The 27386-nt window shown below is 26.7% G+C and overlaps 1 protein-coding gene across 6 annotated transcripts; it reads right to left on the bottom strand.

Annotated features, from left to right (window-relative positions):
* Positions 1-88: 88 nt before the first annotated feature.
* LOC122849216 lies at positions 89-23967 on the bottom strand. Of its 6 annotated transcripts, XM_044147876.1 has the most exons (8): positions 21773-23967; positions 21595-21716; positions 21412-21516; positions 21133-21337; positions 20945-21067; positions 20132-20265; positions 6666-7205; positions 2789-5323 (listed from the first exon to the last, which is right to left on the bottom strand). In XM_044147876.1, the coding sequence occupies exons 7-8, from the start codon at positions 7174-7176 to the stop codon at positions 2991-2993; spliced, it is 2844 nt and encodes a 947-aa protein (XP_044003811.1). In that variant the 5' UTR covers positions 7177-7205; positions 20132-20265; positions 20945-21067; positions 21133-21337; positions 21412-21516; positions 21595-21716; positions 21773-23967; the 3' UTR covers positions 2789-2990. The 6 variants fall into 6 exon arrangements, 1 of the variants encoding a protein (XP_044003811.1); XR_006373537.1 differs by lacking the exons at positions 2789-5323; positions 6666-7205; positions 20132-20265; ... (3 more) ...; positions 21595-21716; positions 21773-23967 and adding exons at positions 89-696; positions 762-856; positions 1358-1507; ... (1 more) ...; positions 1909-1974; positions 2052-2380; XR_006373538.1 differs by lacking the exons at positions 2789-5323; positions 6666-7205; positions 20132-20265; ... (3 more) ...; positions 21595-21716; positions 21773-23967 and adding exons at positions 89-696; positions 778-856; positions 1358-1507; ... (1 more) ...; positions 1909-1974; positions 2052-2380.
* Between the last annotated feature and the right edge of the window lie 3419 nt (positions 23968-27386).

Genomic DNA, 27386 nt, shown 5'->3' with positions numbered 1-27386 from the left:
GTTTGTTTATTTAATATTTTTTTGGTTGTGTCTCATAAACATTTTTTCTAAATTTTTATAAGTTGATTTTTACTATTTTCACGTAATAATAATAATTCACCTAATTTATTTTTAAATTCTTTTAAATCACGATTATTAATTGTAAATTTAATAAATCGATATTGTTTATCAAGAAGTCAATATTGTTTGAAATCTGTTTTTTCTTCATCAAGTTTTAATGAACAAACTTAATTATGTTTTATTTGTTGTTTCAAGTATTTTATTTAATTCTTTTTTCTTTTTGTCATAAATAATTGTATCAGCAACATTAAGAATTAAATTTAAACATCTTTGATTTGGTGTCATTGCCAGTTGAATAATTTTTCCTTGTTTGACAATATAATATAGATTTAAATCTAAAGAACCAATTAATTCTAAAATATTTGTAACATCAGTTCTTGTTGCAACTTTATTATTTAAAATATACTGATCTTTTTTCGTAAAATGTTACACGACGTGGTGTAACGTCTTTGCTTTTAATTTGGCAAATGTCCATCTTTATTGTCAAATATTATTTCATAAAAACCATATATTATTTTCACCTCGATCTCCTTCATGAATAAATACTTGACGATAGTTGTATATATATAAATTCATCACTCAAAATGAATTGTGTTCCATGAAAAGAATTGTTTTTACCAGAATCATTCCTCCAACCTGTAACATCAATAATTTTTTATTATTCAACAATTTATTATTATTATTATTATTATTATTATTACTTTTTTGTATACTGACGGTATTGTGTCCTAGATGAAAATCTTCGATGCCAATCTGCCCCAACTATTGGTATCATCTCTGTCTCATCAAATACAACCTTGAAAGAATTTTTTTTTTTTTTTTTATATTAATTCATGTTTTACTTACTAATATTAATATTAATGTTATTTGTAATGAAATTTCAATAAACGATCATTTTTTGTGGAAAAAGAAATTAAAAAAAGAAAATTTTTTTTTTAAATAGATAAATAAAATCTAAAGTTGAATGGCTATGAAATGGATGTGATAAAATATCAATTTCTTTGGTCAAATAATTTTTTAAAAAATATATAAGCAGACTACATCCACTCCTAAGCCACTTGACATCAATAAATAATTTTTTTTTAATAAATAAAAGCTATAGAAAAAGTGGCTAAGGAATGGATGTTGCCAAATGTTAATTTCTTCAGTAAAATAATTTTTAAAAAAACTTACAAGCAAATAACATCTATTCTCAAGCCTGCACTTGACATCAATCAATAATTTTGTTAATAACCGTTATTTATTGAGAAGAAATCATTTACTGATGGTAAATGGCCAAGGAAAAGATACAACTCACCTGTTAATTTTAAATAAATCAATTTGACTAAACAATCATTCTAAAGTACCTGATAATGAAATGTCCACTCTTGCTGAATAGGTGTAGGTGAAGTATTTGTGAACTTCTGCATTTTATTCAGTGCAGTAGCCTCTTTGTGGACTTGGTGAACTATTAGACATTTATTAGACATTTATTAGACATTAAACTATTGATTATAATTTTCTTATAAAATAATATATACAACCTTGATCAAAACTATTTTGCATATGTAGCAGGTCTTCTTGAGCAAAAAAATCATAGCACTGATGACCAAGTAAGCCAGATGGCACAATATGCCACTAACCCTCTCATCCAGAAAAGTCAATTCAGCCATTGAAAAATAACGTGATCTGAATTCTAAAAATTAAAAATTCCATAAGTAATTAGATAATTATAACGGAGTCAAATGATGATTCAACATAAAATTAAACTACTAAAATGAATAAATATTTGAAATTAAAACATAAATAATTATTGTATTTTAAAAATTTAAAAAACTATAGAAAAAAAAATTTCATTAAATTACTAACTTGAAACGATGAATTTGATGATCTTCATTTGCTAGTTTTTTCCATCAGATAATATGATTCTTCTATCTTTAGAAACAAAATAAATAAATTTATGTCACTTTCAGTATTAAGAAAAAGATAAATAACAATATAAAAAAAAATACCTTGTGTATATAAGTCACGTGTATTGGTGCCCAATTAGCTTCATCAATCAGTGGTGAACCTTCATAAACATCAACTCAATCTTTTGATGTCTCATTTTAGTCTCTTTATTAATTATGATAATCTATGAATATTTTTTTTTTTTATTGCTACTTTCATTCATTGCTACATAGAATTAACTTTTATTACTTCTTTTTATATTTGAATATAATATATATTTTATGTATTTTTAAATTTCATTCAAAGAAAGATAAGATCTCTGTATTAATATTAGCTGACAATAAATAGCTGAAAATCGCTACTTTTTTTTCTTTTCAGCTATAATATTTTTTTTATTATTTTATATATTTGTTTTTTATTTTATTCATTTTGACTTTTTTTTTAAAAATAATGAATATTATAATAACTATTATAATTTTTATATTTGTTTTGTTTTTCATTTTATTTATTTTGACTTTTTTTTTTAAATAATTAATATTATAATATTAATTATAATTTATATATTCGTTTTTCATTTTATTCATTTTGACTTTTTTTTTTTTTTTAATAATTAATATTATAATAATATTGCTACATAAAATTAATTTCGAGTTACTTTTAGATTTTTATATATAACATATATTTTATATATATATACTTTTTTTTCATTTTAAAGAAAGCCATTAATAAATAGCTGATATTGCTACCGATTTTTATACATCAATTAACGTACTAATTTTTCTTTCATATAATTTTTTTTTATTATTTTAATCTTATTGATGCTTTTCGTTTTTGTAATCTATAATATTGCTACTTAAAATTAACTTTGGTATTTTTATATTTTATATATTTTTCTTCAAATATATATTTAAATATATAGTATTTTTAATATCTTGGTATCATTTTTTTATTTGTGACTTTCTTTTTTTGTCAACAATTTTTTATAGTAATGTATCTATTTATTATTTTTTTGGATTAAATGGCTTTAGAATGATTTGACGTGATGCTTCATTTGGTAAAAGTGTTTGGTGATTCATTTGCTTTAAAATAATTGTAACTGGTGTTTGATTTGATTTAACTGTTTGGTTGTTTATTGGCCTAAAAATAATTTTACCCGGTGTTTGATTTTGTGTTGTTAATGTAATTTGACGTTGTGCATTTTGTACGACTTTCTGCTGAGTGTGTGGATCAATCTTGTTATTACTGTGAATTACACCAGTAACATTCACTCGTTGTTTTGCTGGTGCATATGTCCTTAGTAGTAAGGGTTGATTTGAATTTAAATTGATGGATGGTGGTGCTAGAATATTTGGTTTTATACGTTTAACTGGTACTGCTGTAAGTGGTTGGTTTGATATTTTACGTTTTTGTGAATTCGTTGAATTTGATAAAGGTTGTTTCAATACTTTTTTTCGATTTGGATCAAACTGTAAATGACTTCCATCAAGGGAATGAAATAAATTTTCTTTGTTTATGTTTGAATTTGTACCATCAGATTTTACGTTTATTTTTTGCTGTCCTATTTTTCTTGCATTTTTACTTTTATTTTCTTCTTCAATTTGTTTATTACTTTTGAGTCTACAATACCTTTTTATCAATACTATTGCAAGTTGATGAAATAGTTGATTTTTAATATCAATAGCGTGATCAGAGGATGGACAAGAAAGCCAATTCATATTTAAATATAATTCAAACTGTCGGGAAAGTTTCGAAGCAACTGAACCAGTATGAAACATTTTATCAATGTTTTCATTGAAAATTTTCATTACTCTCTGAATCGTGTGTTTAAAATCAGGAGAAGCTTCACAATAACTACTATTTGAACTCATTGCGGTGGTAAAACAAGATGCACAATCTGAACATTTTAAAAAATTTAATTGTTTTAATACGGCTGTTGCAATTATTTGAACCGACAAATGAGGTGATTTCGTGATGTTATCAACGATATCATCTTCATCACTCTCATAGCCTGCCAATCGAAGTCTATCTCCAAAATAGTCCTCAGTTTCAATTCCACATTTGTCATTGTTATTTGTTATATTAATATTATTATTTTCATCTTTACGATTCCCAGTTAATAACAAATCAGCTTGGTTGACAAGTAGTGGAATATTATCTGGTTCACAATTTGTGCCTTCAATTGGCTCAGCTGAAAAATCAGTTACAAGTAACGAGCAAAATCCAGATGTAAATCCTAAAACAGTTGGATGATCATTGTCACCAGAAATGCTCCGTATTCGACCAAAACAATTTTCCACACAATCTTGATTTACATGACGTAAGTTGAGTTCTTCAAAGTTGTCATTGTCTTTCAAGTCACGCCATAGCCCAATAAGCCCTTTCAAAGTGGATTTAAAGCCCTCTACTGAATGGACGTTACATACGGTCCCGTCTTGCTGTACAAACTTTATTTTTTCAAACTGGGTCAAAAATTCTTCCCATTTTTCGAGGTGTGGAGAAGATTTGCTAACTAATATTTTAGATGGCTTTTTAGGATTTTTTAGCTCTTTTGTTGATGGACCATTTGTAAAATCAGCCAGTCGGTCGAAAAATTCGACAACTGTTGCTGTATCTTTGGCTCCTTGAATATCTTCTTCTTTGAAGTTATCCATTTTCCTCAACTCTTGATGAAACTCTGGGTCTCGTAAATGATTAGCAGTTGTTTGACTCAAAAGTTTTGTGGCTAAATAAACCCTCATTTTATCTCTTGATCTTGGAAACATCATGGTTTTTGAAATTCCTGGATCTCCACTATTATAACGAAGACTAAATAGTTTAACCAGGTACTCCCACTTTCCAACAATGTCACCAAGTATAACTATATTGCCAGTATAGCTATTATAATATTCATCAAAATGCCGATCTTTTAATCTGTGATCCAAAGAGCCCAGCCAATTATTTCTAAAATTTTTCAGCATGTGAGGAACATCAAATAAAACATAAACTTTTTGAATCACGTCATTATTCATTACTTCAAAATATTGATGTTTGATTCCATTAACATCACACACTTTCATTGAATTAACGGCTGTTCTATTTGGACCACCTTGGTCTGAATTGGTTGCTCGAACTTTCAGACCAATCTTGTGCACAGCACCAATAATTTTTAAAATTAGTTTTTGCAAATCTTCTCCAATCATCTTGCCATCATTAAAATAATACGCTATAGGTAGTTTCCAAGGCTTGTGTAAGCCTTGAAGCAAAAATAGAAGAGCTTTTTTTGCTTCACTACCCGTATTATGTTCAGGCAGATCATTGCCGTAATCTTGATGGCCAATGATATTGTCTGAATGACTACACTGAGAGAAAAAGTTGCTAAAATATAGCAAAATTTTGCTTGAAAGTTTTAGGCTTTGATTTAAAAAAAAAATGTATTAATTTGAACAAAATATTTTTTAATTAAAGCAATTTATTTGCTTTAATTTAAGACAGTTTTTTTTTTAATTAAGAGATGAGAGAATTAATTTAAGAGAAACTTTGCTAAAAAGGAAGCAAAAATATCCTTTAAATCAAGCGAATAAGCGGTCTAGTTAAAACAAAAGTTGCTAAATTTAAATGACATTTGATTTTATTTAATGGGTAAATCGTTTAATTTAAGGATAATATTGATTGAATTAATAGAAAATTGTTTTTATATAAATGGTAAATGAATTAATTTAAAAAAATTATGAATCAATTCAAGACAAAAAGCGATCTAGTTAAGACACAAGTTGCTAAAATTAAGCGACATTTAATTTAATTTAATGGGTAAGTCGTTTAACTTGAGGAAATTATCGATTAATTTGAAAAAATTATGAATCAATTTAAAGCAGAAAAGCGTTCTAATCAAGACGAAAGTTGCTAAAATTGAGCGATATTTCTTTTAATATAATGGTTAAGTCGTTTAATTTGAGGATAATATTGATTAAGTTAATAGAAAATTGTTTTTATACAAAAAAAAAAATGAATTAATTCAAAAAAATTATGAATCGATTTAAAACAAAAAGCGATCTAGTTAAGACACAAGTTGCTAAAATTTAGCAACATTTGATTTAATTCAATGGGTAAGTCGTTTAACTAGAGGAAATTATCGATTAATTTAAAAAAATTCTGAATCAATTTAAAGCAGAAAAGCGATCTAATCAAGACAGAAGTTGCTAAAATTGAGCGACATTTCATTTAATTTAATGGTTAAGTCGTTTAATTTAAGGAAGTTATAGATTAAATTAATAGAAAATTATTTTTATTTTTGATTGAATGAAATGAAAATAAAAAAAAAAATTATTTTTTCTTTTTTTTCAGGACTTATTTTTATTTTACACTTGAAGATTCAATTGTTTTTTTTTTTTTTTTTTTGTCCTAACCGAGCCTCGAACCTCTGCCTAATCTAAACCTATCTAAACCTATACTTTTAAAAGCCAGTTCGTTACCCCTGAAACCATCGTTAACGTATCAGAGACAAAATTATGAGGCCCTTGAATCAAAAGTTTCATCACATCCCGATAAGCTGGTTGGTTTTATTTTTTTTACTTTAATTAAAAAATATTATGCTCAATTTAATACATTTTTTTTTTAAATCAAAGCCTAAAACTTTCAAGCAAAATTTTGCTATATTTAAGCAACTTTTCTCTTAAATGCAAACATTTTTTTTCTCAGTGTATCATAAAAATATCGTGGTCGAACGGACATTTCATCATAGCACAAAATGCAGTTTAAATCTATTGGTTGCATTGACTTTACTTGACTAGCAACAGCTTCCAATAAATTGTTATTAAGACCTGGACCGAAACTTATTGCCGAAGAAATTTTACCAATTGTACGAGCACTTGGTAAAGAGTTTGGGAGTTTTTTGAGCAGTTGCCGATATAATCTTGGCCCACGACGATATAAGCTGAGTGAATTTAATTTTTCTTCAACGCTCCAACGACGTCCATGTGGATTTACTCCATCATTGCGTCGATCAGCTTTGAGCCATTGATTTAACAATGATGATGAAGTGTCGATATCACCACGGATCACAGATTGTTTTAAACTACCATATTGTTTGTTAATTTCTTCTATTTTATTTTTTTCTACTTGAAGTTTATGATGAATATCAACTATAACTTTCTCCATCGTGAAAGGTTGATTGCTCAGGCGTGTATCAAAGTTTATGTTGTATTCATTCATAAGAATTTTGTAGCCGCGCTTATTAATTTCTAAAAAAAAAATTTATAAACGTATTTAACAAAATTATAAAAAGACTTTATTCCGTTCATCTGGAAATTCATTGTCATTATGTATTAATACAATATGAAAAAATAATTTTTGTTGTCAAGTTTTTTTGCTTATTCAACCGATTGTTGAATTGATTATTTTGTTTAAATAATTTATTATTCGTTGGAAAAATAATTGTCATTGTTTGAAGCCCTACTCAAATTTTTTTATAATAAAATAGTACGTAGTGAAAGAGAAAAATAAAAAAATTCATTATGAGTACTCAAAAGCAAGGACGTTTTTGTTGCGATCAGTATAATTAAGTAACCAAGTATTCATTATGTGTAGATTAAATGGCTTAAATATTATTAACATGTAAATAGATAAATAACTAAATAACACACTCAAGTTATTTATTATTCAATTGCAATAATAATAATTGCTATTATCATTTTACTTGGATTAATTTTTTAGTCAATTATTTCCAATTCTTTTCTTTTTGTTGAATAATAAATAATAATAAATTAATCGAAAATCAAGGATTAATTGTCAATGTTGGAGTCTTAGTTTAATACAAAGGTTGATACAAAAGTGTAGGAAATAAAATTGACTTAAAAGTGGAAAAAAAAAATGATCAATTGATGGTAATTTAATTTTTTTTTTTCGTTCAATGTTCAAGACTTCATTTTGTATTTATTTATGTTATAAACAATCGATTATTAAAATATAATTTTATTAAACCGATCAAAGTATCAGACACAAAAAATTCGTCAATTAATTTATTTTTGGATATTTTAATAATCTTTGAAGATGAAAAAATATATTTTTTTAAATTTTGTTTTAGTTATATTCTCAGTTTTATGAATAAAGTAGTTGAATTATTTATTACAATAATTTTGGTTTTTTTTTTAATATATAAGAAACTAGCTTGTCTTTTTCTCAAGCATGATATCATACTTCTACTTTTTCTTATTTTTTACATATTGTTATAAAGAAAAAAAATATAATACGTAATAATTACAGAGTGATTATATTTTTTAATTTAAATGCTGGTTTATAAATTTTATATCAGAGTCAGAGTCAGGCGTACTGCTCTACTTTTAGCTTGAAAATATATTATATATTGTTATCTCTTCAATTCATTGAACAATATACATTGTTGTTAATTCAAAAATAAATACTCAATATCACCGATATTTTGGATATTTATTTATCAGTATATTTGTGCATTAAATTTTAATTTTTCATTTAAACAACTATTCCTTATCAAAAAATTACTATCCAAATAAGTCACACGTTCCAATATTTAAATTTTATGATTTAAAAAAAAATTCATTCATATTTTTGATTATCTATAAATTTGTAGAAATATATTCGAATATTTATTTACCACAAATAAAATAACATCGCAAATATTTTTTATTAAGTCATAAAAAATGGATTAATTAATGTTAATTTTTTTTTTTTTTAGTTTATTATAGAAGAACTTGTTTTAAAAAAATATTTAGTAATATTAAAATATAATTATTATTCTCAATTAACTACGACTGTTCAATATTTATTTATAAAATTCAATGTTTTTCTATTATATAATTTTCATCAATTTATTATTGAAAATTTTGATCACAAAAATCTTAATTAAAAACAATCTATAAAATTCTCTATTAATTATGATGATTAGTTATCATCATTTATTATTTAATCAATTTCTAATGATTATCAAACATAAATCACGGAAAAAAAAAATGTGTATACACAGTTGCAATATCATCAGTAATAAATTAGCATTAGAATAACAAAATTTTTTAAATCAAGACAATTTATATGAAAGCACAGTTGAAAAGATGTAGTTGCAGAAGGGTTAAAAATGATATATGAAAAAATAAAAAAAAACTAATAAACAAATGACAATTTATGTAACCAAGTAGATGTATATTGATGTACCACATTTAAAACAATTGATCAAGTAAAAGTACATTAGAATTTGGTATAAAAAAATAATAGTGGAAAATAATAATTTCTTTTTTTTTTTATATATAAATAAATATTAACTTTTAAAGCGAGAAAATTTCCATAATATTATTTCAATGTATAAAATGTACACGCGAGAACTGAAAATTCTGATCTTGGTTGTCCTCCAAAAGAAAAAAAAAAGCCATAGAAAAATTTAAAACTGGTGACTTCGATAGAAATATATAAAATAGATAAAAAATTTTATCTCAAAATATATTTTTTTATTAATAAATATCGAGTAATGAATTTTTCATTTTTTTATAAAAAAGTATTATCATATAAAATATTTTCTTGGTGTATATATTTATAAATTATAATATTTATGAATAAATGAAATAAGTAACAAAATTTCAAAAAATGGAATTTTAATATCCGTATTGTTGCATACTTATCGCTATAAATATATTTTTTTAAAAATTTATTATTATAAAATAAAATCGTAAAATTATTTTTTGTTTTTTTTAATTTACAAACGAATATTATTTTTTAGATAATTTATAGTTTTGAAAAATTGCTATTGTCAAGAAAAATAATGACATGAATGTTCAACATTATAGATTATATACTTTATACAGATAATCAAATTATATGGAATTTATCAATTTTTTGTCTATAAAAAGTAACAGAACATAAAAAATTGAAATACAAATTTTTGATTTTCATTAATTGAGGTCAATGTATCGATATTTTATAATTATTTTATTTCAAATTACACGTCGATTTATTGATTCTTAATTGGGATCTGAGTTCTGATAAATTGTAGAAATAAAATCGTGTAAATTTTTCCATGAACATTTCAACCAAGGGTGGCCAGAGAATATAATATCAAGAGGGTTTTTTTTTTTTCTTTTCTAATTATTATAATGGAGGGATTAATTTAACCGGTGGGAAAAATTATAGCTATGGTAAAAATTGTGCTAGGTGAGTGAGATTCAAGGAGGTATAATAGAGAGTGATTTTATATTTTCATTGCAATAATTAATTTGTTTTTATTCTTTTGGTGACCTTAATTCTTTAGCTACATCTTTTCCTTAGCTACTGCTTTCCCTTGGACATTTTTATTATTGGAAAATAAATTTACACGTATTTTATTTATAAAATAAATAAAATGTCCAAGGAAAAGCAGTAACTAAAGAAAAGATGTAGCTAAGGAATTGAGGTTGCCAAGAATTTATTTCCTTGAAACAAAATTCTTTGGCAACCTTAATTCCTTAGCTACTGCTTTTCCTCAGCTACTGCTTTTCCTTGGTCATTTTTATTTATTTTATAAATAAAATACATGTGAATTTTTTTTTTTTTAATACAAATGTCAAAGGAAAAGATGTAGCTAAGGAAAAGCAGTAGCTAAGGAAAAGATGTAGCTAAGGAAAAGATGTAGCTAAGGAAAAGATGTTGCTAAGGAAAAGATGTTGCTAAGGAAAAGATGTAGCTAAGAAAAAGATGTAGCTAAGGAATTAATGTGGCTAAGGAATTATTTCCTTGAAACATAATTTTTTGGCAACATTAATTCCTTAGTCACATTAATTCCTTAGCTACTGCTTTTCCTTAGCTACTGCTTTTTCTTGGTCATTTGTATTTTTGAAAAATAAATTCACATGTATTTTATTTTCAAAATAAATATAAAATGTCCAAGGAAAAGCAGTAGCTAAGGAAAAGATGTAGCTAAGGAAAAGATGTAGCTAAGGAAAAGATGTTGCTAAGGAAAAGATGTAGCTAAGGAAAAGATGTAGCTAAGGAATTAATGTGGCTAAGGAATTATTTCCTCGAACCATAATTTTTTGGCAACATTAATTCTTTAGCTACTGCTTTTCCTTGGACATTTTTATTTATTTTATAAATAAAATACATGTGAATTTTTTTTTTTTTAATACAAACGTCAAAGGAAAAGCAGTAGCTAAGGAAAAGCAGTAGCTAAGGAAAAGATGTAGCTAAGGAAAAGATGTAGCTAAGGAAAAGATGTAGCTAAGAAAAAGATGTAGCTAAGGAATTAATGTGGCTAAGGAATTATGTATAATATATAATTAAATAAATAATCATAATAATAAAAAAATAATAGAAAAATATAAAATGAAGTCAGTATTATATTAGAGCATATCGAGAATTCAAATTAAAAAAAAATGTAATCAAAGTAAGTAAAAAAATAGAATCAAAATATATTTAAAAAAGGACTAACCCCCTAACTAATGATTTTTTTTTATAGTTATATCAGAAACTAGCTTGTCTTTTTCTCAAGCATGATATCATACTTCTATTTTTTATTATTTTTATATATTGTTATAGAGCAAAAAAAATATAAAAAGTAATTTCCCATGATAGCTACTATTATTATTATTTTAATATTATGTTTTTATTTATAATACAAATTGTTTATTATAATGAAATTAAAAAATATGAGAGCTGGCTCAAATTTAAACTATGCTATGGTAAATTTTTTTTGTCTTTATAAAAATTTCAAATACAAAACTTTTTTTTTATTATTAATACTAATTTGAATTATTCATTTTTTAATTTTAATTATTTTACGGCTTAATTTGCATTCTTAATAATAATAATACTTGGAAACTAAATTTCCTAGTTCAAGTCTTTTTTTGGTAAAGTTTTTTTGACATAATCCGATTTTCTTCACTAAACTTTTTTAAAAAAAATATATCTTTTGATTTATGTATTGTGACGAGACTCGCTCGTCTACCTTAAATTAAAATTATATTTATTTTTCTTGAATATTTTTTCTTAATTATTATTATTGTACGGTTGACCAGGGACGTTTTTATTATTCTTATTTTTATGAGTAAAGAGGGGAATAACCGGTTTGTACACTAATAATATCCCCTCTAGTACTACCGTTCCCACCGTGTGCCCTACTATGATTTTGACTGGTCAATTTGAGTAACTTCATTGAGATTGGTCCATATCAGTCATAGTGGGAATAAAATTGGAAAGGGTAGAATCACAGCTATTTAAGCTGTGGCACAGCACACACAACACACATTCCCTTGCCTACAGCCGCAGTGAGTCCAGGTTCTCTGGTGAGCCATCCCAGAACCTCGGACAACCCCTCCCTTGCCCCCTTGGAATTGGAGTCATCCATACCATAGTCTTAGGAAGCGGAGCCATCCCTTCCCCCAAGGTCTAGGAGCAGGAGTCATCCATCCAAAAGGTCCCCTTTATCTTGGTCATTGTCAGTATTGTGTAGTTCTTTTGTCCCCCTTTGTTAGTAAGCGTACTTGGTCAATCATTTATTGTGTTGTATTTGGATATTTGATAAACTTTCGTATTTAATTATAAAATAAACTTGGTCAATTTTGAGTACATTAATTATCGTTTTGTTGAGTGATTTATTTTCCCATTGTTTTATTATTTCAGTGACGTAATTTTAATATTCTTTACTCGGCCCTCTCTCCACGAACCAGCATACTGAGCGACCCAGGCAAACCCCTCAACTTAATTTTAGAATTATATTTTCAGGAACGGATCAGCATCATTGGACTCATTGGATTATTGGATTTTCGTGATTTCTGTGATTTTTGTGATTTCTGTGATTATTTGGCTATTTGGTATTTGGTATTTGGTATTTGGTATTTGGTATTTGGTTATTTGGCTATTTGGTTATTTGGTTAGTTTTAGTGACGTTTTTAGGTAAATTTTAGCGTCGTAGAATAAAATTTTCCGCCCCCCCTATTTTGTCTGTAACATTAGTTGATCCGCGTCCCGAGCAAAATTTTAAAATTGAGTGAGAAGGTAATGTCACGTTACAGTATTATAATTGTTTTTTCAATTCAAAATTTCATTTCCAGCAAAGTCGAAAAAGTACCTTGTTTTCGTTTTCAGAATAGAAAAAAAAACATGTTTATATCGAAGCTTGGAAAACTTGCTTTTCTTATGGCATTAATTCAGGGATCATGTTTTTGATGAAAACTTAAGTTGACCAGACATTTAATATAATTTAAATTTATATTATAATGATAAAAAATACTAATAATACATATACAATAATACTAAATGATATGTAGGTATATAAAAAGTTAATCAACAAATAAATAATTTAAAATTTCCAACAGCAATTTCCAAATAACATAGGAAATAAAAAATTTAAAAAAAAATAAACTAAATTTTAACACTACATTAATAATTAATTTGAATAAAAGAAAATTTTTTTAGTTAAAAAAAAAATATATATATATATATAATTATAATCAGGAAAAAAGAACTTAGCAAATAATACTGAGTGAAATCTGTTAAAAATTTTTTATCAAGACAATACTTGCTTTATAATAGTGCAATAACTATTTTTTATCAATTTTTTTTTCTATATTTAATGAACTGGCGTCATAAACAGTAATATAATATTGTTAAATGATGTCAGTCAAAAAAGATGACTTTTTGTATATATCTATTATTTTTTGGTTTAAAAATTTTTTATCAGAGTCAGAGTCAGACGTACTGCTCTACTTTTAGCCTGAATATTATCTCTTTACTTCAATGAATATATATACATTGTTATTTCCAAAAAATGAATTCAATATCATCGATATTTTGGATATTTATTTATCAGCAAATTTGTGCATTAAATTTTAATTTTTAATTTAAACAATTTTTTATTCCTTATTAAAAAAATTACTATCCAAATAGGTCACACGTTCCAATATTTAAATTTTATGATTTAAAAAAAAATTCATTTATATTTTTGATTATCTATAAATTTGTAATAATATATTCGAATATTTATTTACCCCAAATAAAATAACATCGCAAATATTTTTTATTAAGTCATAAAAAATGGATTAATTAATGTTAATTTATTTTTTTTATTAGTTTATTATAGAAGAACTTGTTTCAAAAAAGTATTTAGTGATTTTAAAAAATAATTATTATTTTTGATTAACTACGACTATTCAATAATAATCCTATAAATAATTATTATTTATAAAATTTAATTTTTTTCTATAATATCAAACATGAATCACGGTAAAAAAAAATGTATATACACAGTTGCAATATCATCAGTATTGAATCAGCATTTATATTAGAACATTTTTCAAATCAAGACAATTTATACAAAATTAAAGCACAGTTAAAAAGATGTAGTTGCGGAGGTGTTAAAAATGATATATGAAAAAATAAAAATAAAAAAAACCCAACAAACAAATGACAATTCATGTAGCCAAGTCGATGTATATTGATGTAGCACATTTAAAACAATTGATAAAGTAAAAGTATATTTGAATTTGATATAAAAAACCAATAATGGAGAATAATAATTTCTTCTTTTTTTTATATAAATAAATATTAATTTTTAAAATTAGAAAATTATCATAATATTATTTCAATGCATAAAATGTACACGCGAAAATTAAAAATACTGATTTTGGTTGTCCTCCAAAAGAAAAAAAAAAGCCATAGAAAAATTTAAAACTGGTAACTTCGATAAAAATATATAAAATAGATAAAAAATTTTATCTCAAAATATATTTTTTTATTAATAAATATCGAGTAATGAATTTTTCATTTTTTTATAAAAATTATTATCATATGAAATATTTTCTGGGTGTATATATTTGCAAATTATAATATTCATAAATAAATGAAATAAGTAACAAAATTAAAAAAATATAGAATTTTAATATCCTTATTATTGCATACTTATCGTTATAAATATATATTTTTTTTCTATTTTATTATTATAAAATCGTATAATTATTTTTTGTTTTTTATTAATTCACAAACGAATATTTAGATGATTTATAGTTTTAAAAATTGTTATTGTCAAGAAAACTAACGACATAAATGTTCAACATTATCGTTGATATACGTCACACAGATAATCAAATTATATAGAATTTATCAATTTTTTGTCTATAAAAACTAACAAAACATAAAAAATTGAAATATATAATTTTAACCTTTATGATTTATTTATTATTTTCATTAATTGAGGTCACTGTATCGATATTTTAGAATTATTTTATTTTAAATTACACGTCGATTTATTGATTCTTATTTGGGACCTGAGTTCTGATAAATTGTAAAAATTAAATCGTCTCAATTTTTTCATGAACATTTCAACCACGGGAAAATTTTTTTTTATTTCTAAAATCAATAATTTTCATAACGAAATAATAAATAGAAAATATAAGCATAAATTAATTAATATAATACTTTTTTTTATTAAAAATAGTTTTATAAAAATTATAAATTTTTTTTCAACACAAACTTCACAAAGCCTCGTATGAATATATTAAAGTCATGACGTTGCTTACAAAAATTTATTGGTGTAAAATGAGTCAACTTTGTTATTATTGTTATTATTATTTTTGATATTACGACCGAAAAATTTACATATGATTGTTAATTTTCTACTCCAACTCAGACATTAAACAGTATAAAATAATTTTTTTTTTTTTAAATGTAATTTTCTTGTAACCTTTAATTTTTGTAATATTAATAAAAATGGCCTTAAAAATCCTTGAAATTTATGTATTTTCAATAAATAATAATAGCTCATTAAACAAGTGGAAATTTTTTGAAAAAAAGGTCAATTAAAATTTTACCAAAATTGAAAGTTTCCTAATAAGCTGAAAATTGATTGTTGATTTAATTTTAAAAATTAATAATATATGATTATTTGATAATTAAAATTGTTAGGAATTAATGTTGGTAAAAAATTATGTTTCAAGGAAATAATTCCTTAGTCACATTAATTCCTTAGCTACATCTTTCCCTTAGCTACTGCTTTTCCTTGGACATTTTATATTTATTTTGAAAATAAAATACATGTCAATTTATTTTTTAAAAATACAAATGTCCAAGAAAAAGCAGTAGCTAAGGAAAAGATGTTGCTAAGGAATTAATGTGACTAAGAAATTAATGTTGCCAAAAAATTATGTTTCAAGGAAATAATTCCTTAGTCACATTAATTCCGGAGCTACATCTTTCCCTTAGCTACTGCTTTTCCTTGGACATTTCATAATTATTTTCCAAATAAAATACATGTAAATTTATTTTTCAAAAATACAAATGTCCAAGAAAAAGCAGTAGCTAAGGAAAAGATGTTACTAAGGAATTAATGTGACTAAGGAATTGATGTTGCCAAAAAATTATGTTTCAAGGAAATAATTCCTGAGCCACATTAATTCCTTAGCTACATCTTTTTCTTAGCTACATCTTTTCCTTAGCAACATCTTTTTCTTAGCTACATCTTTTCCTTAGCTACATCTTTTCCTTAGCTACATCTTTTCCTTAGCTACTGCTTTTCCTTTGACATTTGTATTAAAAAAAAAAAAATTCACATGTATTTTCTTTATAAAATTAATAAAAATGACCAAGGAAAAGCAGTAGCTGAGGAAAAGCAGTAGCTAAGGAATTAAGGTTGCTAAAGAATTTTGTTTCAAGGAAATAAATTCTTGGCAACCTCAATTCCTTAGCTACATCTTTTCTTTAGTTACTGCTTTTCCTTGACCTTTTTTTTTTTTTTATAAATAAAATACGTGTAAATTTATTTTCCAATAATAAAAATGTCCAAGGGAAAGCAGTAGCTAAGGAAAAGATGTAGCTAAAGAATTAAGGTCACCAAAGAATTATGATTTAAGGAAATAATGTTGCTTAAAAAAAAATTTTCTGGCAACCTCAATTTCTTAGCTACATCTTTTCCTTAGCTACTGCTTTTCCTTGGACATTTTTATTTTTTAAAAATAAAATTGCATGTATACTATATATTTAATGAATACTATATATTTAATGAATTTAAATGTCAAAGGAAAAGCAGTAGCTAAGGAATTAAGGTTGCCAAAAAATCATTTGTCAAAATAATTTTTTTTTTAAATAGAAATTAATGCTGCAGAAATAATCTAGACTGCGAATCAATTTATTTGGCAACATTCTTTTCTTAGAACAATTGGCCAATAGTTTTTTTATTGTTAATTATGGCAAATGTTAATGAGGAATTAATTATACAGACTGAAAAAACTTGAAAATTCATTTGATAGAAAATGGTCAAACGAAATTCCTTTTAGATTTTGATGTTTAAATAAATTTTTTTGTATTGTACTTTATCAGTTTTTCGTCCACGCTCATACAAATAATAAAAAATATATAAATAAATAAATTATCATAATAATAATAAAATAATAGAAAAATATAAAAAGAAGTCAGTATTTTATTAGAGTATATCGAGAATTCAAATTTTAAAAAAATGTAATTAAAGTAAGTAAAACATAGAATCAAAATATATTTTTAAAAAAGGACTAACCCCCCTAACTAATGATTTTTTTTTATAGACATATCAGAAAGTAGCTTGTCTTTTTCTCAAGCATGATATCATACTTCTATTTTTTACTATTTTTTATATATTGTTATAGAGAAAAAAAAATATAAAAAGTAATTTCCCATGATAGCTACTATTATTATTATTCTAATATTTTGTTTTTTTTATAATACAAATTGTTTATTATAATGAAATTAAAAAATATGAGAGCTGGCACAAATTTAATCTATGCTATGGTAATTTTTTTTTGTCTTTATAAAAATTTCAAATACAAAACTTTTTTTTTATTATTAATATTAATTTGAATTATTCATTTTTCAATTTAAATTATTTTACGGCTTAATTTGCATCCTTAATAATAATGATACTTGGAAACTACCAAAAAAAGACTTGAACTGGGAAATTTAGTTTTTTTAACATAATCCGACTTTTTTCACTAAACTTTTTTTAAAAAAATATAGGTCCCACGTTTTAATATTTAAATTTTCATAATTTTAAAAATAATTAATTTATATCTGTAATTATCTATAAATTTGTAATAATATATTCAAATATTTATTTACCACAAATTTGAAGAAAAAAAAAAAAGTTTATAAATAATATTTTTTCGAATGAAAAGAAAAAAAGTATTGTCAAGTTTCATTCAAACATTAAAAAATATAATCTTTAATTTTAATATTTTGTGAAATTTATTGTATCGTGTTAATAGTTTATCAGATTAAATATTCTTCATAACTAAAAATTACCTTAAAATGATAATTTTAAAAAATAGAATATAAATAATGTCCCAAATATTTTTTATCAAGTAAAAAAATTGATTTATATAGGAACTTGTTTTAAAAAAATAATTAGTGATATTAAAATATTCTTATTATTTTTAATTAACTACGACTATTTAATAATAATTCTATAAATAATTATTATTTATAAAATTTAATTTTTTTCTATAATATCATTTTCATCAATTTATTATTGATAATTTTGTTCACAAAAATCTTAATAAAAAACAAATATATAAAATTCTCTATTAATTATAATGATTAATTATCATCATTTATCATTTAATCAATTGCTAATAATTATCGAACATAAATCACGGTAAAAAAAAATTTATATACACAGTTGCAATATCAGTTGCAATCCCCCCAAGTTTTGAGAAATAGAAAAATGTACATTTCATTCAAATTATGTAGAAATTAGATTCACACAATTAATAATCGAAAAAATATGTACTTATTCTTGCTTTTGAACGTTTCTTATATATAAATTTATTTTTATATTTAATATTTAATAAATTGGTATTAAAGTCCCGGGAAAAAATTCCGACGATCGTTGACGATCGTATATGCACGATCGTGGAAGACAACGCTTTTGTCCACGTCTCGGGTGATCTTCAAAGATCTTCAGCGATCTGTGGCGATCTGTGGTGATCTGTGGCGATCTTCAGCGATATGTTAAGGTCTTTTGATCTTCGAATATCGCAGAATGTATTTCAAGATCATCAAAGATCGTGGACGATCAGAAAAAAAATAAAACGAGGAAAAACAATTAAAACTACTTTAAATAAATATTTTACGAAATTTTAGGAAGAAATAGTGAGTTTTTTATGTTTTATCTATAAAGATCGTCACAGATCGCTGAAGATCTTTAAAGATCGTCACAGATCAGTGAAGATCTTTAAAGATCGTTGACGATCTGTGACGATCTTTGTAGATAAAACATAAAAAAATTCACTATTTCTTCCTAAAATTTCGTAAAATATTTAAAAGTAGTTTTAATTGTTTTCCTCGTTATCTGATCGTCCACTTTGATGATCTTTGAAGATCGCCACAGATCGTTGAAGATCTTTGAAGATCACGAGACGTGGACAAAGCGTTAAATTCCACGATAAATCGTCGTTTCCGGGTTTTCAAAAAGTAAAAATTATTAATTAATTACAAGTTTTTCCATCTTACCTTACAACTTATTTCTGCTTTATTTTTTTTTACTCATGGGGAAAATCATCAAGAAAACAGATAATATACAAGATTAGATAACAGAAATAAAAAGGCTAGCAATTGTGACTAGTCTAATCACGTTCAGGAGCCTATTTTTTTTTCTAGCTAATTTTTTGTTATATGTAACATATCCATCATTTATTTGAAAAAAAAAAACAATATTTATGAAAAAAAAAATAAAAACCACAAAACCGTTAATTATTGATTAAAATAATGATTTTAATGTAATAAAATGTAAATTATATTTCTATCTATACAAAAAATAGCGAGATTGATAAACGAATGGAAATGTGTTGAGCAAACAAATGTCAATAAAACGAATTAAGTTCAGACAATACGATGCCTTTTTTTTCCGTAAAAAAAAAAAAATATTAATTAAATTAAATTTGAAAGATATTCTATGTACAATTATGATATAACTATAACTATGTACAATTGGTTTCTATACTGCCAAAAAAGAAATAAAAATAAAAATAAAATGAATACTGCCGAATAAAAAGAAAAAAATCATGCGTAAATTATTGGAGGCCTCGTTACTAGTCCGGACTTGTAAATATTAAAAATAATTTAGTCATTTCTCAGTTAAAGTATTTTAACATTTATAGCCACGGTTTTGTTTTAGTACTAATTTTTCATATGAATCTAATATGTCACAAACCCAGGATGTAGCAAGTTTGGTATCAAATTTGGTAAGCTTTTCAGCAACGAAATTCCCCAACATACGGTAGTCAATGGTTAATTCCAAAGAATGTGAACCCCACCTTCCCTTTTGCAGTTTTTGAACAGTCAATTCTGTGAATAACAATTAAATATAACATAATGAAATAACAATAATTTTAAAATTTTAGAAAATATAATAAAAAATTATTCAAGAAAAATTAACTCCCTTTTTTATATACACATACACGACGAGCACATGCTGTCAATTGCTACAATTCATTAATGTGAATAACAGTAAAAATAAAATAATTAATACTCAATGTACAAAAAATCATAACATGGCAAATTAAAAAAATAAATTATAAACAGCTTTTTTAAAAGGTGTTTTTTAGATAAAAATAATTTCTTAGGTAAATGCTCGATTTGTTAAAAAAAAAAAAGACAAGAATAATAAAATTATTCTACAATGAATAAAATTAGTAGTTATTAATAACTAATGAAAGTAATTAAAATAATTCTTCTACCAAATTATCATGAATTAAAAAAAAAAAAAAAAGTTAGTAAATTATTCAGAAAATAACGAAATTAATTACTTTAATTAATTAATTAATTATATTAATAAAATTAATTTCATAACCAATAACTCATTCAATAAAATGATTCAACCAATATTAACTCAGTTAATTGGATGCATTATTAAAAATTTTCAAGCACTCAAAATATATGAACCAAAAAGAGAGCTAAAAAAGCTGGTTAAAAATGACAAAATTCATTTTAATAAAAAGAGAAAAGTATATGTTAAAAGTCTTACCTTTAGTAACTGGTGACGAACAACCTGAATTTCCTAAGTCATTTTCAATTGACGTTGACGTTGCATCAACAGAAATACCTGGATGGTCATCAGTTGTCAGATACACTGAATCTTGAGGAATATCTGGAAAATAAAATTCGATTATTTTAATATTTATATAGCTTCTTTAAGTCGTTGTGTCTTCTGACCACTTGCATTATATTCTCGGATAGTAGATTTGCAGGAAGTTTGAGACTGGGAAACTGGCCTGCCAAAGGTCTACGATTTTTACCTTTTCCCACGATTTGGTTTTCATCATAATGGCATTTACATATGCCAATTGTTTTTAATAATGTTGAACCTTTTATGCCAGCGAGGCTTTCATTTCCAGTTAATTTTATACATTTTTCGAAACTATAAAAAAAAAAAAATTATTAATGTAATCAGTATAAATATAGGTGTAAAATATATGTAAAAAAAATACCCACTCTTTAAAAATTGATGGTAATTTAAATACAGTACATCTGTTTTCATGTATTCGTCCATTACTATGTCGACAATTTAATACTGCACAACGTCTACCCATTATCAAGCTTTAAACAAACAAACAATTAATATTGTTAAAAATATTGTATATTTTATTATTGTATTGTTATGAATGCAAAACTAACCTTAAAATTGGCTGGAAGTAATCTCAATAAATTCGAATTAAATCATCATAATTAATAACAACTAATAATTACAGTGAATCATCAGCTTTCTTGGATTCATGACACCAAATTTATATTAAAAACTAAAAAGCAAATTATTTATTAAAATTAATTGGTAAATTATATTATTTTAACTTACCTCTAAGCGTCTAAAAAATATGCATAGCAACCATGGTCTACAAAGCAACGTACTGAACGTACTGCACCGTACAATTCTGTACAATTCAGTACAGTATCTGTACCACATTTTGCCAGACGGCCATTTTTTTTAGGACTTTCTACCGTCGATAAAGTAAATAAAATCGATAAGGACGATTGTGTCTATGTTTTTATTTGACGGAGTCGATATTGTCGATCTGGATTGATATCGAAAACATAAGGAGTGGGGATGCCATATGAGTGTCTAGAGCCTGCTTCTAGCTCTATCCTTTTCTCTATCTTTTCTGGCTCAATCTTCTATCTCTTCTTCCATCCTTCTCTTAGAAGAAATCTACGGTTTTGGAACTTCCCGCTGAATGTTCATTGCTGGAGTAGTATTAGTGTCTGTAAATATAAGCCGGCAACACTCACACTACTTATGACGCATCAGTAAAGTGAAAAGATTTTAGGCATGAGAGGACGCTATAATTTTCTATTTAATATGCGTTTGTAAGTTGTAACGAAATTTATTATTTCGTTGGTTCTCGATATAAATAATTAACAAAGAGCTTTAACTATTTATTTGCATGTCAACTGAATTGTTAACAATTAATAGGAGTTAATTGTTAATAATTCTAAGGTTCACCGCATAGGCACTGTGGAGGGTCAAGTCTACTACGAGTGGTGTCAGTGTGGCACATGTTTCGTATATATTCGAGGTCCCGTAGTAGACTTGATACGTTAAACCTCGACCGGTGCTAGTTTTCCCCTCCATCCGTCGAAAAGACGAACTTTTCGAAGGCTACGGGCTGGATCGGATACCTATTCGTGTTGCGGGCTAGGAAAGCGTGCTGCGCATGTCCGGGACGATAGGTGGGAGAGCGCGCGAGTGGGGATTCAGAGGACTCACAGTAGCTTAGCACAGAACGCTATCGTTAGACGACACAACTTGTCTGGCTCTCGAACTGATCACTTCTCTTCTCTTGACTGGCTCTCTTGGTTCACTACTGGTTCTCTCGACATCGTTTGGATCTCTCGTAAAGGCTCCCTAGGTATCAGACGTTAAGTCCTGGTGAAACTCTGTCTGAATTTCCAATGATGGACTAATACTAATGATCACGCTATATGGTTCTCTTATTATAATAATAATAATTATTATATTCTCGCTACATAATATGTATGTGATGGTTAGACCATCATTACACATAAATGTGTATGTGTGAGTTCACGAATGGATCGCTATAAATAATAATAATAATAATATTGAGATATATTATTATTGCAATGGCAACGTATGTGTAAGACCTGGTCACGGATGGATCGCTGTATGGTTCCCTATACAAAATACATATCTCACATGTAGAATATTTGCTCCTACACTTATGATACTTGTGACGTCAGTATCTTGCTATAGTATAGTCGCAATGTAATATAGGCGTATGTGACACACTATACTTGGTTCACGATAGTACCCTCAGGTTTGGTTACGTATTTCATAGTCCGATCAGGTGGACCGTGCCCCTCTACCATTTCTAAGACTGAGTTAGGTTCTCGTATTTTGTTCTCGTTACTCCTACGGCTGTTGGCTTCCGAGATAACCAACATGGCTCCCCCCGGTGATTTAGAGGAGGATGGTGAGAAATCCTCGTTGTTAACCTTGGCCGATAGTTCTCGCCGCGCAGGTCAGAAAATCGGTTACAAAGTACCCTTGTAAACCCAAAATAACGTCGCCCGGTCATGCGATTTAAAAACAACCTTAAAACCTTGATTGGTCAATATTTATTTGGCCCTATGAGAAATTGTGAATATCAAATCTAATGAGGCCCATACAAACGGTCGATCAATGGCTGGCCAGCTCTTCATGAGCCAATCCTTGGCTTAATCATCTGTTTCCAGTCTTGGCCACCCAATAATTTACCGAGGCTCAGCCGATGAATGGCTTGATAAGAGCTGGCCACCTCTTCTTCAACTACTGAATTCTGTTACCTAGGTAAATTCAGATTCGCGACATCCCATGGTTATCCCCCGGGAGGCTATTCTCGAATGAATGAGAGTCGACTCACTCACACGGATCGAGGTCCGTGCACGGATCTACTTGAGCGACGAACTAAGATTCGTTCACGGAGGACAGTTCGTGGGTCCGTTCGAAAAGTCACTCGGAAGCCCGGGAGTTCAAGATGGCTGCTACACAGATATAATTGCCGTCATAACTTTTGATAGTATTTCATATCCGTGTGCAGCCATCTTAAACTTCCGGGCTTCCAAGTGACTTTTCGAACGGACCCCGTATGAGAGTAGCCAGTTCGTCGACGAATGTAAATATCCGTCTCTCACACAATTTGAGTTGAACGCGAGACAATTGCTTTTATTTTTTATTTTGGTTTATTGTTGCTCGTTTATTTCAATTGTTGTATTTTTATTTATTTTATTCTATCATCATTTAAAAAACAATACAATAAACAATATACCAAAATAAAAAATATAAGCAATCGTCTCGCGTTCAACTCAAATTGTATGATAGACGGATATTTATATTCGTGGACGGACTGGCTACTCTCATACGACCTGTCCTCCGTGAACGGATCTCACATTCATTTGAGAATAGCCTCCCTAGGCTCTTGTTTTCCTACCGTTTATATACATTTGGATGTGTGCCTGAACACTGAATTTACCGTTTCCCGTCGTTGCCCGAATGGAAATCTGGTCAGACTAGCCTGATTTGACTTCAAGTCGTGATCAAGACTTGATCAATGTTGCCTTAACATGGGAAGCCTGATCAAAAAGGATAACTTAATCAAGATTGGATCAAAGGAACCTGAACTTAATAACTAATAAGGCCGTCCTGATCTAAACTTAATCGAGAATTGATCAATTATTGTACATTTCGGTACTTGTATTTTTTTCAAGATCATATTGATCAAGTTTGGATCAAGGAAACCTTAACTCATCCATAATAAAGCCAGCCTGATCTGAACTTGATCAAGAATTGATCAATTAATATATATTTCGTTACTTGTATTTTTTTCAAGATCATTTTGATCAAGTTTGGATCAACCCGAGTAGAAATTGAATCCGGCTTGTCTGGATCCTGATCCGATTCGGATCCAGTATGGCTAAGGTAATCCGGATCCGGGTTTCCTGACCCTTTTCGGATCCGTTATGGCTAAGACTAACCGGATCCGGCTTTCCTTACTCTTTCGTGATCCGAATAGGATCCGGGTTGCCGGACTTTAATTGGACTTTATTTTTTTTTTTTTTTCAAAGTTATCTCCGAATTCAGTCAGGTTTGGCTGAGGCTAACCAGATCCGGCTTTCCTTACTCTTTCCTGATCCGAATAGGATCCGGATTGCCAGACTTTAATCGGACTAGCCTGATCCAATTTGGATTTTTAATCAGGTGAACCGGATCCGTCCTGGATCCGAATCGGACCGAAATTTCCACTCGGGAAGGAAACCTTAATTTATCGTTAATAAGGCCGGCTTGATCAAAACTTGATCAAGAATTGATTAACTATTATATTTTGGTACTTGTATTTTCTTTTTCATTTAATCTATTCATTGTTACAATTATGTTATTTTTACACTGATAAAATATTTTTTATTAATAAAAACGACGCCAAACATGGCCTAGTTATGTTTTAAGACTGGTCTAAATATATATAAAATCCTTAAAACTACCGTGTGTATCGTTTCCCTCCGTAGTCGAGCGGTCCAACACGTTCCCTTTACTACGTACAATCTACACTGTAAAAAAAAAAATCTATATTTGATAACAAAACTTCTTGAAAATAGAATTTTCGTTCTAGAAAATTTTTAGATTTGAAAGAAGAAAAAAACTTCTTGTTAAACGACAAAAAAATTCTTAAAACATGACAGATTTAGATTTGAAATAAACCTAAAATAGATTTGAAAAAGGAAAAATTGAATTAGTAACGGCTGCATTCTCTTTGAAAATTGAAAATTTTCAAAACTCCGGTGGGAGGACGCGTTAATTGAAATTATAATTTTTATTTATTATTTAATTATGAATTGTAATATAATAATTTATTATATTACAATTATTCATTATATTAAATTTATTTATAAAACTTTAACCTCAAACTTTCAAAAAACAGGATAAATACAAAATAAATAAACCAAATTGATTCCTAGAATTGTTGAGTGCTACCATCTGCCATCTTAAAAAAAAAAAATCTAATGGTAAATATGAGTGGGTGCCGGGTGGTATGCTCTACAGTCACAAGTGCGCGTGCGTACGGCAAAAAAAATGATGAAAAAAAAAAATAATGATTATTTAAGTCTTCATCAATTGTTTAAATAATTAACTAAAAAATCTCATATTATAGTCAAAAAATTAGTTAGAAAATTTTCTACAACCTGATAAGCCAAATAAGCTCATTGAATGATTTCTTTGTGGTTCTTTTTATTTTAAAAACTACTCACTCTGATATTTTTTATAAACAATCGCTAATTATAAAAAAACTAATTGTTGAAAAAATTCCGAGTATGGTTGTAGATTTTTCGACGAGGAATCCATTAAAACTAAAATAAAACCCCTTAGTTAATTTTTTAAAAAGTTATGTATGTTCCAAAAAAATGTCATTTCAGTTTTTCTTGAATAAACAAACGAATTCGATTTTAAAAAATATAAACTTTTATCAATTATTTTTATTTTATCATTTACTGTTATCTGTGAAATTTTCGCATCCATGATTTTTTCTTAGTTTTCTTAATATCTCGCTTCGAAGATTTCGTTACAATTTTCTTTTGTCATTTGTAAACTCAATAATTACCCAAAAAATTTTAATTTTATCAGAGGCTCTAGAGCTCGTCAAGATCTTTAATTTAAGTCTAATACGAATAATCTAGCTTAATTATTATGGAAGCTATGAGCGGTATTCATAAAACATATAGTGAAAACAAAACTATGGTGGGACGCTTCGCGTCTATCCCACCTCCGTAAAAATTATCCTTGTAATGATAATAAAACTTCTTGAAATAAATGCTAAAAAGGTCTTGAATTGAGACGCATACTTCTTAAAAAAAATCTTTTTGTTCTCACTTCATGAACAACAGTTCTAAATTTTAGAACAAGGCTTCTTGGAAATAATCAAGTTGTGTCTTGAATTGAGAACAAAAAGATTCCTATCAAGTCAAAACTAGATTCAACTCAAGAAGTTAATTGCTACTGATTTAAATAAATAAAAAAATTATTTATTTAACACTACTTTTGTTAATTACCAGAAGTACAGTGCAACTTTACATTGTACACCATATTTTTTTTCCTAAACTAATTACCTATGAGGGGAACCGAACCCTTGACCGACGCAAACCACGATATCTTAACGATTATTATATTATTATACAGCTGAATCTCTGAAAGAAAAAACATTGCATGATTGATAGTCTAACTTCATTAGTTTTCACTCTATAATTTTTTGAATGATGAAAAAAATCATCTAATTTTAAGTTTTCTTAAGTTTTCTTAAAAAAAAAAATAATGAAGAAATGTTTTCTATCACGTGCGATAGTGTTCCCCGAGACGCATTTTTTGAGCCCTAAACGAACTCTCTAGGACAATTATTTTATAAGTTATAACGGTTTTTTTTTTTTTG

Source organism: Aphidius gifuensis, linkage group LG2, assembly GCF_014905175.1.
Source record: "Aphidius gifuensis isolate YNYX2018 linkage group LG2, ASM1490517v1, whole genome shotgun sequence".
Lineage (NCBI taxonomy): Eukaryota > Metazoa > Arthropoda > Insecta > Hymenoptera > Braconidae > Aphidius > Aphidius gifuensis.
This window is presented reverse-complemented; position numbering and strand designations above follow the sequence as displayed.

Bases quoted from the DNA above. Each gene is read 5' to 3' on its own strand.
- LOC122849216 (XM_044147876.1), bottom strand. From the start codon at position 7,176: ATGAATGAATACAACATAAACTTTGATACACGCCTGAGCAATCAACCT. The intron at 5,324-6,665 runs CACTGAGAAAAA...TCTCTCAGTGTA, and splicing joins ACCACGATATTTTTATGATA to GTCATTCAGACAATATCATT.